The following is a 14,960-nucleotide window of genomic DNA, read 5'->3' as shown; positions in this document are numbered from 1 at the left end:
CAGTGGATATATCCAAATTTCTCTTTGGTGTTGGTGGTAGGTTTTTTTTGTTTGGTTGGTTTTTGGTTTTTTTGTTTTTGTTTTTTAGGAAGAGCATCAAAAAGTTGGTTTTGAAGAATCTCAACAGTAGCAATCTGTTCTCACCTGTCAATCGTGAAAATGAAGACCTGGCTTCTCCATCAGAGTATCCAGAGAATGGAGATCGGTATGTTGATTCATCATTATACTTACGAGAAATGCAAACTGGTTATGCCTGTCTCTAAATTAATAGAATAGGTAGTTATTTTCAGGGATGTCATCTTAGCTGTTCATTGGAAGCGAGTTGACCTGTTGTGAGATTCATTTCCTCTTAAACTAGCTGTGTGTTCTTCCTATGTGGTCACATACCAATTCATTCCATCCAAAATCAGAGGTTAGAAGAGGAATGACTTACTTTCTGGATATGTCTCTCTTCATTCCCTGTAGCAAGAAACTAGGCCATTTCTTAAGGGAGGTGATAAACCTGACCCTGAGGTGAGAAGAACCTCTCCTTCTGCTTAGTTATCCTCGGTAGTGAGGAAATTCCAAGGAAGCTCCACTGATCCAAATGTCTTGTAATAGTAATGTATTTTCTACATATTAAAATAAGGAATCTCTGAGGCCCTCTCTTCCCCCCAAAAGCTGAATACCTACTTCCTCTAAAAAATCTGTGGCAATATTTCAGATTAACTCCTTTTTTTTTTTTTTTTTAAGAGGCTGGAAGAATTTCTGACCAGCTCAACGTTTTGATTTTTATTTAAAGCTACTAGAAGTAAAAACTGATAATGGGAGTGGGGAGCCTTGTTTCTAATCACCTTAGTCCTGACCGAGGCAGTTCATAATAGCGCAGAGGTGTTCGTTAGCTGTGTTGCCAGCAGGTGCAACAGGCAGCTCTCTGAAGCTGGTGTTTTGGAGTGACTGTCACAATAGTGTTCTCAAGTTTGATTTGACCATGGTGCCTGCAAGACTTAATCATCCCGATCTTCTAAAACGGTGTGTATTTTGGGCACAAAAGTCTGTAACGGCCTGGTTCACAAATCATTCAGGTGGGAAGTGACCTTGGGAGGTCTCTTGTTCCTCAGGCAGTCTCAACACTGAATTCAGACCTGGTGGTTGTGCACTTTGTCCAGTTGGGTGTCTCAGACCTCCATGGATAGAGATTTTGCAGCCTCTCTGGGTCCCTGTTCCAATGCTTGACTGTCCTCATTGATTTCCCTGTTTTAATTTGACTGTTGTTTCTCATCCTTCTGCCATGCATATCTGTGGAGAGCCTGAATTTTGTCTTAGGTGTTGGAAGGCTGCTATTAACACCCCACCTTGCAAGCCTTTTCTTCAGACTGAGCAACCCATTTCCACCAGTCAAGCTCTTCTCACAGGGCATGTGCTTTAGTCCCCCAACCATCCTGGTACCCCTTTCCTGGTCTTACCACTATCTTTCTTGTAGTAGGAGCCCCAGATTAGATGCAAAATGGCCGAGGTTGTCTAACAAGGGCAGAGTGAAGGGGAATAATGGCTTCCCTCAGTCTGCTGACTCTGCAGTTCATGTGGTGGTTCTGTTTGCTTTTTGTATGAAAAGACACCAGAGTTTTAATGTTGATGTAAATCCCTTAGAACTAAATAGTTCAACTTTACTCTTCATTTCTTCAGGTTCTTTTTGTCGGTACCTCCCGATGAAAACCACAGACAAGATGGCGAGCGAGAGGAGGAGGAGGATCATCATGAAGTGACTAGGTTTTACACTAACCCCATTGCCAAGCCCATCCCACAGACCCCAGAGAACACTGTGCACAAACACCAGAACAGCGTGGATGATACCATTGTGGCTCTAAACATGCGGGTGGCCTTGCGAAATGGTCTGGAAGGCAGCAGCGAAGATGCCTCATTTCATGATGATTCCCTTCAGGATGAGCGTGAAGAGGAGCCTGAAACCGTGCATCATCTGCATCCTGCAGGTTAGACTGTGTGGGGGGGCAGTAGATGTATAGTTCCTGACAGCGCTTCATGCATGCTTCATTAAAGTTCTCTTTTGCTGTTTTAGACCCTCAGCTTTTTTTCTTTTCCTTTCCCTCCTTTCTCTGCTCTTTTCTTCAGAATACAAATCTTGCTCTTCATTCTCTTGCCTAGTGCAGAAATTTTTTCTGCTGAGTCACTGAGCAGTTGAATTTCATCGCCCAAGTTTATATTAGGTTGAGGTTGTGAGATGTGAGAGAGAAAGAGGAGGACCCAATCTGTAATTGTTCTACGGTAGTAGACTGAGTTGTCTATCATTCAGGAGCAAGATCTTAGAGTTAGGAATCTATTTAAATGCGTGGTAGTTACCAACGTGCAAACTGCATTGTAGAGTTTGCCAGGAAAGGAATGACCATAGAACATGGTTGTGTCTCTATAGACCCATCCTGAGTGTGTTCTCAGCACACTTAATTCTGGTCTCAGGGTTTAGTAAAACTGGAAAACATAGAGAAGTGTGAAAACATGATGAGAGGTCTTGAATACCTTTCCCTTAACTAAGACTTTGTAGCTGGTGAAGAGATGGGGGGGGGTGTTAGTTTTTTTTTAAACTCATGAGTGAGCTGGAGAAGGTGAAGAGGAAAAGATTTGTTCATCCTTTAGGTAATGTGTGGTGTCTAATGAAGTTATCAGATGATGTGTTCAAAAGAAATGTCTTCAGAAGCCCTAATGGCAAGAAGTTGTAGATGCAAAAAGCTTTTGTGGATTTTAAAGATCACTAGACAAATTAAGAGATGAAAAAGCATTGGAGACTGTTAAATGTAAAAGATGCTGCATATTGGTCAGCATGTGCCTGAGCTCCCAAATTATTAAAGCTGAGAGAGTGTTTCTGTCAAGTGTTGCTGTATGTTTCTGCATTTTTCTTTTTACCTACACATCTGCTGCTGATCTCTGATGATGACAGGTTGCTATGCTGGAAGAACCTGGCATAGCAATCGTCTTAAATTTGCTATAAAGGCTGTGGAAACAAGGGGGTTTGATTTCTCTGTTTGCTTTTGTCGCACTGATTCTCAGTTCGTTTGGGGACCTTCAGTTGTCCAGGCTTGCAGAAGAAATGGAATGAAACTCTTGAAATGCTGAAGTTGGGAACTTGTGTCAGCCCAGTTCTCAATGAATTTTTTGTTGTAGGGATTGTTCTAACAAGAGCTGGCTATTACACCATCCCGTCCATGGAGGAGCTAGCTAGATTTACCAATGACAGAAACGAATGTATTGTGACAGACTTCACCATAGGCCGTAAAGGTAAGCCCATACAGCTTTTTTAGTTGCTTAAAGTTGAACCAGTGATTTTAAACGATGGAACCTGAATCTGAGTTCCATACCCTCAGTGTGATTATAAACAGTGCCCTTGCATTGTGAACAACTTGCGTTAAAGACTTGTAATCCTTCAGAACTGGTAGCTCTAACAACCTGTGTTATGGAATAACTTGAGAAGCTTGAACATGAAAAGAACAAAAGCGCCTGTAGCTTTTTAGACACTTGCTGTCCTTAAATTTAAGATTGTAAAATCTTTGAATGTGCGCTAAAAGTATGCGCTCACAGCCCAGAAGGCCAGACGTATCCTGGGCTGCATCCAAAGCAGCGTGGCCAGCAGGTCAAGGGAGGTGATTCTGCCCCTCTACTCCGCTCTGGTGAGATCCCACCTGCAGTACTGCGTCCAGCTCGGGGGTCCTCAGCACAAGAAAGATGTGGACCTGTTGGAGCGGGTCCAGGGGAGGCCGTGAAAATGATCCTATGAGGAAAAGCTGAAACAGAGTTGGGGTTGTTCAGCCAGGAGAAGAGAAGGCTTCGGGGAGACCTTATTGCAGCCTTTCAGTACTTAAAGGGGGCTTAGAAGAAACATGGGGACAGACTTTTTAGCAGGGCCTGTAGCGACAGGACGAGGGGGAATGGCTTTTAAACTAAAAGAGGGTAGATTTAGACTAGATATAAGGAAGAAATTCTTTACGATGAGGGTGGTGAGACACTGGCACAGGTTGCCCAGAGAGGTGGTAGATGCCCCATCCTTGGAAACATTCAAGGTCAGGTTGGACAGGGCTCTGAGCAACCTGATCGAGTTGGAGATGTCCCTGCCCATGGCAGGGGGTTGGACTAGATGACCTTTAAAGGTCCCGTCCAAGCCAAACTATTCTATGATTCTATGAAAATCCAAACTTGCTGGAGCATTGATGCAAACCCAATCGTCATTGCTTCCATCTTAGTTCCTACCTACGCTGGAGCTGACTGAGCTGTAGTGAAGAGCCTTCAGCCCGAACTGTATTCTGTACTGCTTTTATTTAGGGGAAAAAAAAAATCATATGGTGTATAGTATTTTTAAAACACTTTTTCTAAATGTGCTATAAAGCTGAGGGTACACTTGGTATTTGTGTGGGCAATATGAATAGCCAAGTGATAACAAAAAGCTTTGATTTTAAAAAAAAGCTTTCTATGCAAAAGAATTGGCTATTAAAAAGTTGATAACACATCTTCCATGTTTTCACACTGGGAAGGAGTTGTCACTTGTATGTTGTTCTGGAGACATGACAAAGCTAGGTGGTAAGATGGGGAAAGGAGGAGTATAGCAGGAACGTAGGTTCTCTGGCATGCGATTTTTCATGGACAAATTGTGATGTTTTGGTTTGTTTTGCAGGTTATGGATCAATTTACTTTGAAGGAGAAGTAAATCTAACTAACTTAAATCTGGATGACATTGTACATATCCGTAGAAAAGAAGTTATTGTTTACCCTGACGATGAAAGAAAGCCACCTATTGGTGAAGGTTTAAATAGGTAATTTTTAAGTATGTACTGTGTGGGGACAGTGGCTAGTAAGGATGTTTTTTATAATATTGACAATCTACTGTGTTTGCAGGCAGCTACCAAGAAATCTAAATCTGAGGGGTGCATTCAGATTGCAGCATTATACAGTTACTAGATACTTGCAAGTTTCTGAATCAGAAATTGGGTTTAAAAGCTGGTTTGAGCCCACAAGCTCAATTCTCAGCTCCTCTATGTGTGCCTTAATAGCTTTGCCTCAAAACCTTGTCGTGTCTTACACTTTTGTCCGTCTTTAACAGACGAGCTGAAGTTACCTTAGATGGAGTCTGGCCTACAGATAAAACATCTCGTTGCCTGATAAAAAGCCCTGAACGACTGGCAGAGATGAATTACGAAGGTAGACTGGAGTCTGTATCTCGGAAGCAGGGCGCTCGATTCAAGGAATACCGCCCAGAGACTGGATCCTGGGTGTTCAAGGTAACGTTTTTGTTCTAGTTGAAAAGTAACTTCCAAGAATATCGGAAGTAGTCTGAAGTTAGAATCCTCTGCGAACTTACCATTCAAAAACTTTGCTAAACTTGTGTAAACTATCTCAAGTACTTCATCCATAGTGCAAACTGTCCTCACCAAACTCATCAAAACTTTGAATGGCTAAGACCTGCATACGGCAGATGTTCTTGGTCTATACAAAAGCTGAACTTGTAGGTGTCACAACTGCTGTGTAAAGTGGACAGTTATGCCAGCTCATTGTTCAGGTCTTTTGGAAATGGATGCCTGAAATGTTTCTTCCAAGGTGTGACATGTTTGCCCTTCTCATGACACAGGTGGCACACTTTTCCAAGTATGGCTTGCAAGATTCAGATGAGGAAGAGGAAGAGCATCCTTCAAAAGTGGACACAAAGAAGCTAAAAACTACACCTGTGCTGCCCCCAGGGCATCTGCCGCCCCAGCAAATGACCCTAAACGGCAAGCCAACACCTCCATCTCAGGTAGAAGGAGGACAGTGACTAAAAGGGAATTCATAAAACGAAATTCGAAGAATAGCTGGTGCCTAGGGAGGGGTTGTTGAATAACAGGTAGCCTGGAAACGGAAGAGCAAAACCTTACACAAACTTGCACAAACTCAGTAGCTCTTCTGACCTCTTGATGAGTGTTTGCATGTTCATTTTCATTAAGATACTTGACATTTCATACTGAGAATATGTGGGGATGGGAAGGCTTTAAACCCTTGTTTAAATTCTGGTCTAGGTTGAGTTTGGCATATTTCCATCACCTACAGAAGACAACTTGTCTTTGTGAATATGTGCTATATAATTATAATGCCTGTCTGCCTGTCTTGAGAATGATACTGTGCATTAATTTGACTTGACCATCATTTAGTATCCAAGACTGTATGCTTTATATTTTAAGAATGTGCTCTATTTTTATTAAAAATTACTTTTTTAAGGCTGGTTATATGCTGGATTTTTAAGTATTTGGGTTGGATGTGACTGCTTCTAAAGCTTTGTAAAACATCCTCAGTGGTATGCCTCTCTCTTACACAGGGAAGGTAGCATTTTATCCAGTTCATTGGTGTAATCCCTTAAGGTCTAATGTTAATTTCATTTAAAAAAAGAATCCTTTTACGTGGGTTTAAAGGTTAGTCTAATTACAGCTGATATACTTGCGTTTTCCAAATGTAATTAGTATGGATATTGTCAAGCTAAATTAGGAGCTGCTTCATTGTGGGTGAAAAAACAGCCTGTTTGGAAGGCATCCTGCCATTGATGGGGTAGAATATACTCTTTATGTCAGGTGTTAATGGTAAACGTTTATGAACTACCTACAGCTTTTTGAAGTAACGTGTCGTAAAACAGAAAGCGAGTGCAGAGAGCAGATTTTTTTTCCAAAACTGGGTTCTCCATTGCCTAGTTGTGAAAGTAAGCTTTCAGCAGTTAGGGTGTGCAGGAGGGCTGAGCGAGGGTATTTAGGAGTGGGTAGGACTTGCTGAGAGGTTGTTGTTAGCTGTGCATAAGGAGCCTTTCTGGTTTACCCTTCATAATCTGTGGCTGCGGTGAAAGGCAATCTCTAAGCTTGCAGGTCGCTGAGGCGTGGGTCGTGTGCCACGGTGCTGCTCGGCATGTGGCAGTGTTCACGATGTGGCCAGTGTCATATCCCGGGGAAGCAGGGGAGGAAAGTTTTATTTCTGCATCTCTGAAGACAAAGCATGAAAAACAGCTTAAGAGGCAGTACTGTCAAATAGGTTGAACGCTTTTTTTCTTTTGGGTGGTTTTTTTTTTTTAGTACTGGGTCTAGTCCTTTTGAAACCAGGAGACATTCTGTAGCATTTCTCTTTACTGGCCATTGGCTTTGGGTAACTCAGAGCTCTTCTGGACAAGGGTCTGTAGTGTCAGGAGATATAAAAAATCACGGTTATCATTGCTTGTGCAAGAGAACAATGTATATTTACTTTTGTAGTAGGAAGACATTAAGTCAACTGGGAATTGCTTTTAATAGTCTGTGACCTAGTTATAACCTCTGTAGAAACACATGAGCCGTTCCATCTTGTCACGTCCCGCCTTCGAGACGGGGAGAAGTGACTCAGATTCACAAACCCCCTCAGTGTGGATTAAGGCGAAATGATCACTGGAGCTCCATGCATAAACAGCAACTTTAATGGAACAAGTATCCTGCCAGCATTGGTTCTCTAGCAATTGTATCTCCCTAAGCTATGTGGCTTTATGAGGAACCAAGGAGAGCCTGGTGTTATTTAACAGCTTTAAGAGAAAGGAGAGAGAGAGAGGGAGGGAGCTCACCAGTCCTGGATCCAGCATCAGCTCTGCCGGTGGGAGCGTCTGGTGTAGACAGCACCTCAGAGGCTCGTACTTGCCCTATTTATTGCCCCAGTTCCTGGGCTCCTGGAACCTTCTCTCACTCCAGTTCCAGGATGGATGAGACACCAGTCAATCAAGGGGAGCAACACGAGACCCCTCCCTGTGATTTCTGGAACCTGCTCTCGGGGCTCTGGCTCCAGGAAGGGCTGCTTAAGCTCACAGTGCGGTTACCTGGGCCTCATCCCTTACACATCTCTGCTGCTTTAGGTCTCCATGCAGGTTAGAGGAGCCCAGAACGAAAGGTCTGGTGGCAGCAGTTCACCTACATGTGCCTTTCGGTACAGCCAGCACTGGTGCATTGCAGGATGCCGGTGGTAGGAGTCCTGATCACCGTACAAACAGGAAGCCTGTAGCAGTGCAGTCTGCTCTTTGAGCAGAACATGCTACTGTAGGACAAATTAGGTGAGCTGCCACCTCTTCTATGAACTCTGGCTTCGGAGAATCCCAAAGTGGTGTACAGCTGCTGCTTTATGGCTCCTGCTGGCTCGCTGGCCAGTTAAAACCTGCTAGTTCATCCTGCTGTCATCAGGTAGATTCCTTAAGAATTTGCATTTTGAGATGAACACGTGGCTGTCTAACAGACTTGCCTGCATGTACCACCTTTCAGTTTCCCTTCTTGCTTCTTGTTCAGATTAATGGGGACCAGAGCTGATTTTTTAAGCAGTCAAAAGTATTGCAAATATGTGATTTATTCAGACCTGTCTTACAGATTCAAAAGTACTTAGCAAAAACTTGCCTGGGTTAATGAACCTCTTTGACTTGCATACCATTAACTAAGGTTTTTGTTTCTGAAAATAGGAAAACCATCTAGCTTCATTTCCCAAACCTCTGAGAAACAACATAGCATGGCTTAAAATCTTACCAAACTCTTGCTGCGTAAAGCATCTGAAAATAATATTCTTTGTTTGTAGGAGGCATTTAGCATCTAGACTTGGAGGATTTTTTTTTTCTTCCTTCACTAACTTGAATATTAATGAATTTATTCATGTTTCCAGGTCCACAGCAAATAGTTACACTGGGGACCTGGCTGCATTAAAGCACAATGAAGGGAGTAGTGAGACTTTTCTGTTTGTAACCGTATTTTGACTTGTAAATCTGTTTCACATACTGTAGGCATACTCGGATACCACTAGCTAAGGCTCTTTCCATGTCTGCCATTAAGTTCTATCTTTACAGCCCCCCAGTCTAAATTTATCTGCCTCATCTGATAACCATCACATTTCTTGGCTGATTCTAATAAGCTAAGAAGCAGCCATTTGAATATGCTCTTAAATTCCTTAGCACGATTTCCAGTGGACTATCTGCCACGGTTTCCTTGCCCATATATATGCATTGCTCCAGAGCATTGCTTCAGCAATCTGTACATTGTTGCTTCTGGAAACCAAGTAAGCTGTAAACATGAATCTTTCACAGGACACTCATATCTAAACAACAAGGAGTGGTTAGACTGGAGCAAAACCAGTGCACTGGAGCCCAGGTTTGGGGTTAGAGCCCACCAGGAACCACCTGAAGGCCATTCGGCTAACGTGGCACAGGCTAACTACTCCTGGGCCAGGTGCTTCTTTTGGCTTGGCCTTGTTAGCTCTGCAATACCAGCAACGAATGGCATTCTCCAGGGTTTTGTGTCCTTTCAAACAGTTTCTGGTAGCAGAGCTGACAAATAGTTGAGTGGCTTGCAGCGCTCTGTCACGCTCTGCCGTTTGTTACTGGCTCGGGGGGCTCGCCGCTGTCACCACAGTCAGCAAGCTGGGCAGAACGAGAGGCGATGACAGTGGTCAGAGTTAATTTCTGACGTCTGCTCATTCTTTCTACTGGCTGAACGTTTTCTGGCCCTGCTTGGAGCGTGAGTACAAGTTGTCTTAAGCAGTTGAAGGTGTGTAGAGGTCACCTCAGGCTCATCACAAAGATGATGCCATGTGACTGCTTTCAGAAAAATCATAAAATTAATTCTTCCTCCTGCCTTGGACTAGTAGTAGAGATGAGAAATTTAGCAGCAGGTTGGAAGAGAACTACTATATTTAACTTTCTAACTGCTGATGTGCTAGTGATAAGTAGAATATCATTGGAAAAACCCCACAACTTTCTGGTCCAATGGCAGTTGTGTCCTGTTTAAAAAAAAAAAAAATTTTTTTACACCTTTACATGTGACCCAGTCTTACGTGATCTTGAAGGGGCTCGTGTCCACTTGAAACTTCTATTAAGTTCGTTGTGGAATATAAACTCAATGTTTTTAATTTGTACTATGTCACAGCTGGGGAAACAAAGCAGGTATATTACAGTAACTGATCTGCTCATCAACCACATTAATGCTGGAGAATCGCTACTTTTAAACTGGTTGCTCAGTCATCTAAAATGTCCCAGGTTGAACTTAGGCTCAGGAACTTTTCTCTGTGTGATAGTATTTTGAGGGAGAAGGGGAGGAAGGCAGGATGCACAAAACTCTCTTCCTCTTTGTTGGTCACATGAAAAATGGAAAGCTGAAGAATAGTTTCTTAAACTGAATGGCAGAACTTGGTGAACTTCAGGAGGGCATCACTAAACCGTGACTTCTCCTTCACTGTAACTTGCACTGTTATCTTACAACTCCGAAGAAAATGGGAATAGGTTACATATATTCATCTCTAAACTTAGTGTGGAGTCTTGACACAAGCAGGGGAGTACTCTGCTTCATTTGCAGGTGATTGTTGCAACTATTAAATACTCTTTCTCGGCAAACTGTTGCAATCTGTTGTTTTCTGACATGGCCTCTGCATGTGTCCGCAGACCCCAGAAGTGGAGCAGCTGGGCAGGGTTGTGGAACTGGACAGCGATATGGCAGACATCACCCAGGAGCCTCCCCAGGAGTCCATTGTAGAAGATAACATGATAGAAGAGCAGGAGGCAGTGCCTGCTTCGACTCACATCGTGTCAACCCTCGGTATTAACCCCCATGTCTTGCAGGTGAGTGTCTTGCAATTTCCCTTCTCTGAAAGAGAGGACTTTGTAATAACTCTCACTAACTTCTTAGTTTGCCTCCCCAAGGGTGCTTATAGACCAACTTGTAATAAACTATACATCACACTTATAGTATGATTAAAACTTACACATTACTTACGTGTTCCTGTGGTAAACCTTTATAGACTTGAAAAACTTAATGCAGAAATGAAGATCGTCTTAAGGCTAGAATTCAGATTTCCAAATTTTGAAGTGTGGGCAATGTGATAAGCTAAACTAATACCTAGACAGGATTGCCTTGGGCCCAGTTTGTGGAAAACAAGGTAATAGGATAACTGGTCTTGATTTGGGTTTTGGTGTTGATGTTTTTTATTTGTTTGGTGAAAGGATAGTACCTTGAACAGTTGTGGACTTCTATCTGTGTTTTTAATTTGTAAGGACAAAATAGTTATTACTTAAGCTGAAAAACAAGTAGATAGAGCTAAGATCTAAGAAAATATGATTATTTTAGGACTCCACACCCATCCTAACAAGTACTGTAACACTGATTTAACTAGTAGTTTGGAAAAGTTTATCATCAGCTGACGAGCTTGCTTTCGGTTCTCCTGAACTATGTGCCTTCACTGTTACTTGAAATATTTGTGGCATGAGTGTATTGTTTGGTCATGTGCCACACGTAGAGGTTATCTTGGTTGGGAAAGGAGCTGATGAGGATCAGCTAGCTGCTGCTGTGAGAGTGATTACTAATCTGCAGGCTTGACTTACCACCTTTTCAGATTATGAAAGCTTCCTTGCTTGCTGATGAAGATGACCTAGATTTGATCCTGGATCATTATCCTGGGAAGCAACCTGTAAAAATGGATACGTCTCAAGAGATCTGTTCTCCAAGACTCCCTATTTCAAAATCACAAGGACAGAAAAGATACTCAGGTATTGTGAGAAACCACATATTGCGTGAAGGAAGAGTTTAATTCTAATATTAACAGGCAAATTCCTCTCACTGGCTGAACATATGGCTGAAGAGTTGTGCACTGTGGTGGGTTAGCTTTGGCCAGCAGCCAGATGCCCACTCAGACGCTCTCTTACTCCCCCTCCCCCACAGGACGGGGGGAGAAAATTGGATGAAAAATGGGTTGAGATAAAAACAGAGAGATTGTTTTGCTTGTGATACTAACTGGTAAACAGACTTGACTTGAGTAAAATTAATTTATTGCCAATTAAAATAGGTTTGGGTAGTGAGAAACAAAGACAAATTAAAACACCACTTTCCTACCCTGCCCCCCTGTTCCCAGGCTCAACTTCTCTCCTTCATTGCTGACTCCTCTACCTCCTCCCCACCCCAGCGGGGATGGGAAATGGGGGGTTGTGGTCAGTCCATAGCAGTTCCTCTCTGTCACTCCTCCTTCCTCACACTTTTCCCCTGCTCCAGTGTGAGTCGTCTCCTGAGGGCTGCGGGGAAAATACCTGCTCTGGTGCTGGAGCACCTCTTCCCCTCCTCTTTCTCTTGACTTGGTGCTCACACTGCTGTTTTCACTTTTCTTTTTCTGCCCGTGTGGCATTTTCTGCCCTTTTTTAAGTTCTCACAGAGGCACCACCAACTTTGCTGATTGGTTCAAAGGTGCCACAAACTCCCCTGATGGGCTCAGCTGTGTCCAGCACAGGGCAGCCCTTGGCCTCTTCTCAAAGAGACCACCCCTGCAGCCCCCCTGCTACCAAAACCTTGCTGTTTACACCCAATACACTAACTGGTGATTTCAGTAGGAATAATACCTCTAAGAACAAGCATGGAGTTGCTTCCTGAATTAAATGGGCAGACCTGAGATGTTTCTGTGGGGACAGTTTCAGCCCTGTTCCTGTTAATAGCAGTCGGTGTCTACTGTCTCTGTGAGATGCTTCTGTTCTATGACAGTATCCATTAAATCAGTGACTTCTTTGGAAGCTGCGAATTTTGGGCTGATACTGTATATATACTGTTCTTGCTGTAATACCATGTGCTTTTGTTTGGATAATGCAAATCAGGTTTTACGGTTCTCAGTACTGCAAATAATCATGCTTAGCTATGCGTTACCATCACAAACCATGGCAAATGTTTTCACTGGCTGCTCAAGTACTAAAATACCTTTGAAATATCAGAAGTATACTGCCTGAAAAGTGAGTACCCCGTTCACTCAAATGTTCTTCCTGCTTCTTCCCTCTAGTTGGCGGGCTGCTGCAGTCAAAATTTGCTAATGTAATTTTCCAGCCACCAAGTGCTGCTCCGCAGGATTTCAAGGGACCAGGGACTTTGAGCAGTCCCCCGTCTGTTGCCCTTTGGTCGGCGACTTCTCCATTAGTGTCTACATTCTCTGTACCACCATCAGTCCCTGAGGTACAGATGAAAACAGTTGGTGTCCGCAGGCAGCAGGGGCTTGTATCTCTGGAAAAGTCCATCACCTACGGAAAAGGGAAGCTACTGATGGATATGGCACTCTTCATGGGGCGCTCATTTCGTGTTGGTTGGGGACCCAACTGGACACTTGTCAATTGTGGAGATCAATTGAGTGGATCAAGCGAAATGGAAGATCCTCAGAGTGAGTGTGTGGAGCACGGATTCCTGCCAACTCCTGTTGCTCCAAAATCGTGAGTAGTCGTTTCCTTCAGGATGGTTTTGACATATTCTCTCTTCAGGTTTGAAAGAATCTTGATTGTAGGTTGAAACGTTTTTGAAATTCAGCTTAATGTTCCTTCTGATATGCAGAAGTGGTGCAAGATAATGTTAGCCATGGAGATTTCCTTCAGGTTGCTACTTCACAAAAATCTGTGTCTCAAAGAACTGGAATATCATAGTAAGAGTAGTTTGTTTTTTTTTTAACAGGTAAATAGATAACACTGTCATCCAGCAAAGGTTAAGGAGAGAAAGTTCAGAATTATTGTCCAGGAAGCTTCTAATCTGCTGTTGAATCCCCCTGAGGATATCTGCACTACCCAAGAAATTTCTTGTTTAGCTTCTTGAATTCAGATACCTTCAATTCTGCTTGTATATAAAGCAGTATATAGACCTTTCCTGGGCTGTGTAACTCCATACCTAAACTTGACTGCAATATAGCTAGATGTTCTACCATTTAAGTCTTCCAAAAAGCTTGTTCGGTTGATGTTCTCCAGCATATCTGATTTGCTGAGGGAATGAGGTGCTCTCACAAAATGCACTGGGGAATGTAAGGTGTGCTAATGGCCTTTTGAGAGCTGGAAGCACCTAGCTCAATGAGGTTTATTTGCCAAAGTGTGGTTCTGAATCCCAGACTGTGTAACTAGGTTCTTCGTATCTAGCTGTTGACCTTGAATCATATACTGTCTTTACGTTAAAATTAGGACAAGCTGCTCAATGCAGCTTGTGATGGGTGCAGTACACTTGCATGGAGAACAATTCAGAACATCGCTACCTGTTTTTATCTTCTTTTTTCCTCTAGACTCTCAGAATCCTCTTTCAAGGTTCATGTGGAGAAGCTGAGCTTAGAACAACGGAAGATGGGCAGAGACAAACAGCTGTATCTCATCCCTCTGGAGATAAAGCTGAAACACAGCACTGTCCATATGGATGAACAGTGTCCTCTTCTAGCGCCCAACCCAGGAGTTTCTGCTATTCACGACTATGCTGACTGGGTTAGGAAGGCATCTGAGGATCCTGCTGTGACAGAAAGTGAGTGTGGAATAATTCTTTTCACAGGGGTGGTAGTGAATCTGGAAAACTGTCCAGTTCAGATTAATGTCAGGTTGCATTAGAGCAGTGAAATGTGAATAAAACAGAAAAACTGACTGTACCTCAGCATTCTTCCTGAAAGCATAAACATGGTTGGTTGCATTTGGCTGACTTCCTGCATTGACTTGTAACAGTAGGATATCCTTTAAGGTATCCTATAGGGTTATGCTTATAATCTTATGAGAGTCCTCTCTAAATATTCTTGTGTATGTTTTACTCCTGGTGACTGAACAACTCTGTCCTGACAGCTGTTGTAAAGCACTGGTGCTTGACATGGACTTTATGTGAAGCGATTTGGGGGAACCTGAAAGAGTTAGAGGCCAGCTTGGAGGAGCCCAGTGAGTACATCCTAGCCCTGGAGCGCAGGAAGGCCTTCTCTCGCTGGCTGTCAGAGACCGCTGCAGGACGAATTGAGGAGGAGGTCTCTCTGTCCCGACACGGTAATCATGTAGAGGCTGTGTTCAGCTGCCTTACTGGGAAGAGGATTGGTGAAGCTTGCAGGCTGGCACAGCAGTCAGGTAAGATGCTTAAATCGCTCGGCTTTTTGGGGGGAGGAGGAAGGGAGACACACAAAGAGAATTTAAACTTTGAGAGCTGATAGTAACTGGCCACCGTGAGTATGGAGTTTTCCCTTGT

General features: G+C 43.2%; 1 protein-coding gene across 7 annotated transcripts in view; it reads left to right on the top strand.

Annotated features, from left to right (window-relative positions):
• The window catches only part of NUP98 (nucleoporin 98 and 96 precursor), a 42,314-nt gene that overhangs the window by 19,222 nt on the left and 8,132 nt on the right, over window positions 1-14,960 (top strand). For all 7 annotated transcript variants that reach the window (XM_075140492.1, XM_075140488.1, XM_075140490.1 and 4 more), the window contains 11 exons: window positions 89-205; window positions 1,666-1,970; window positions 3,154-3,267; window positions 4,655-4,793; window positions 5,081-5,258; window positions 5,606-5,770; window positions 10,418-10,594; window positions 11,365-11,518; window positions 12,787-13,207; window positions 14,035-14,264; window positions 14,573-14,842. In XM_075140492.1, the coding sequence (XP_074996593.1) occupies window positions 89-205; window positions 1,666-1,970; window positions 3,154-3,267; window positions 4,655-4,793; window positions 5,081-5,258; window positions 5,606-5,770; window positions 10,418-10,594; window positions 11,365-11,518; window positions 12,787-13,207; window positions 14,035-14,264; window positions 14,573-14,842 (2,270 nt within the window). The remainder of the gene's footprint in view (window positions 1-88; window positions 206-1,665; window positions 1,971-3,153; window positions 3,268-4,654; window positions 4,794-5,080; window positions 5,259-5,605; window positions 5,771-10,417; window positions 10,595-11,364; window positions 11,519-12,786; window positions 13,208-14,034; window positions 14,265-14,572; window positions 14,843-14,960) is intronic.

Source organism: Calonectris borealis, chromosome 1, assembly GCF_964195595.1.
Source record: "Calonectris borealis chromosome 1, bCalBor7.hap1.2, whole genome shotgun sequence".
NCBI classification, from domain to species: Eukaryota; Metazoa; Chordata; class Aves; order Procellariiformes; family Procellariidae; genus Calonectris; species Calonectris borealis.
Note: the sequence above shows the minus strand (reverse complement) of the source record. Positions and strands in the feature narration are given on the sequence as shown.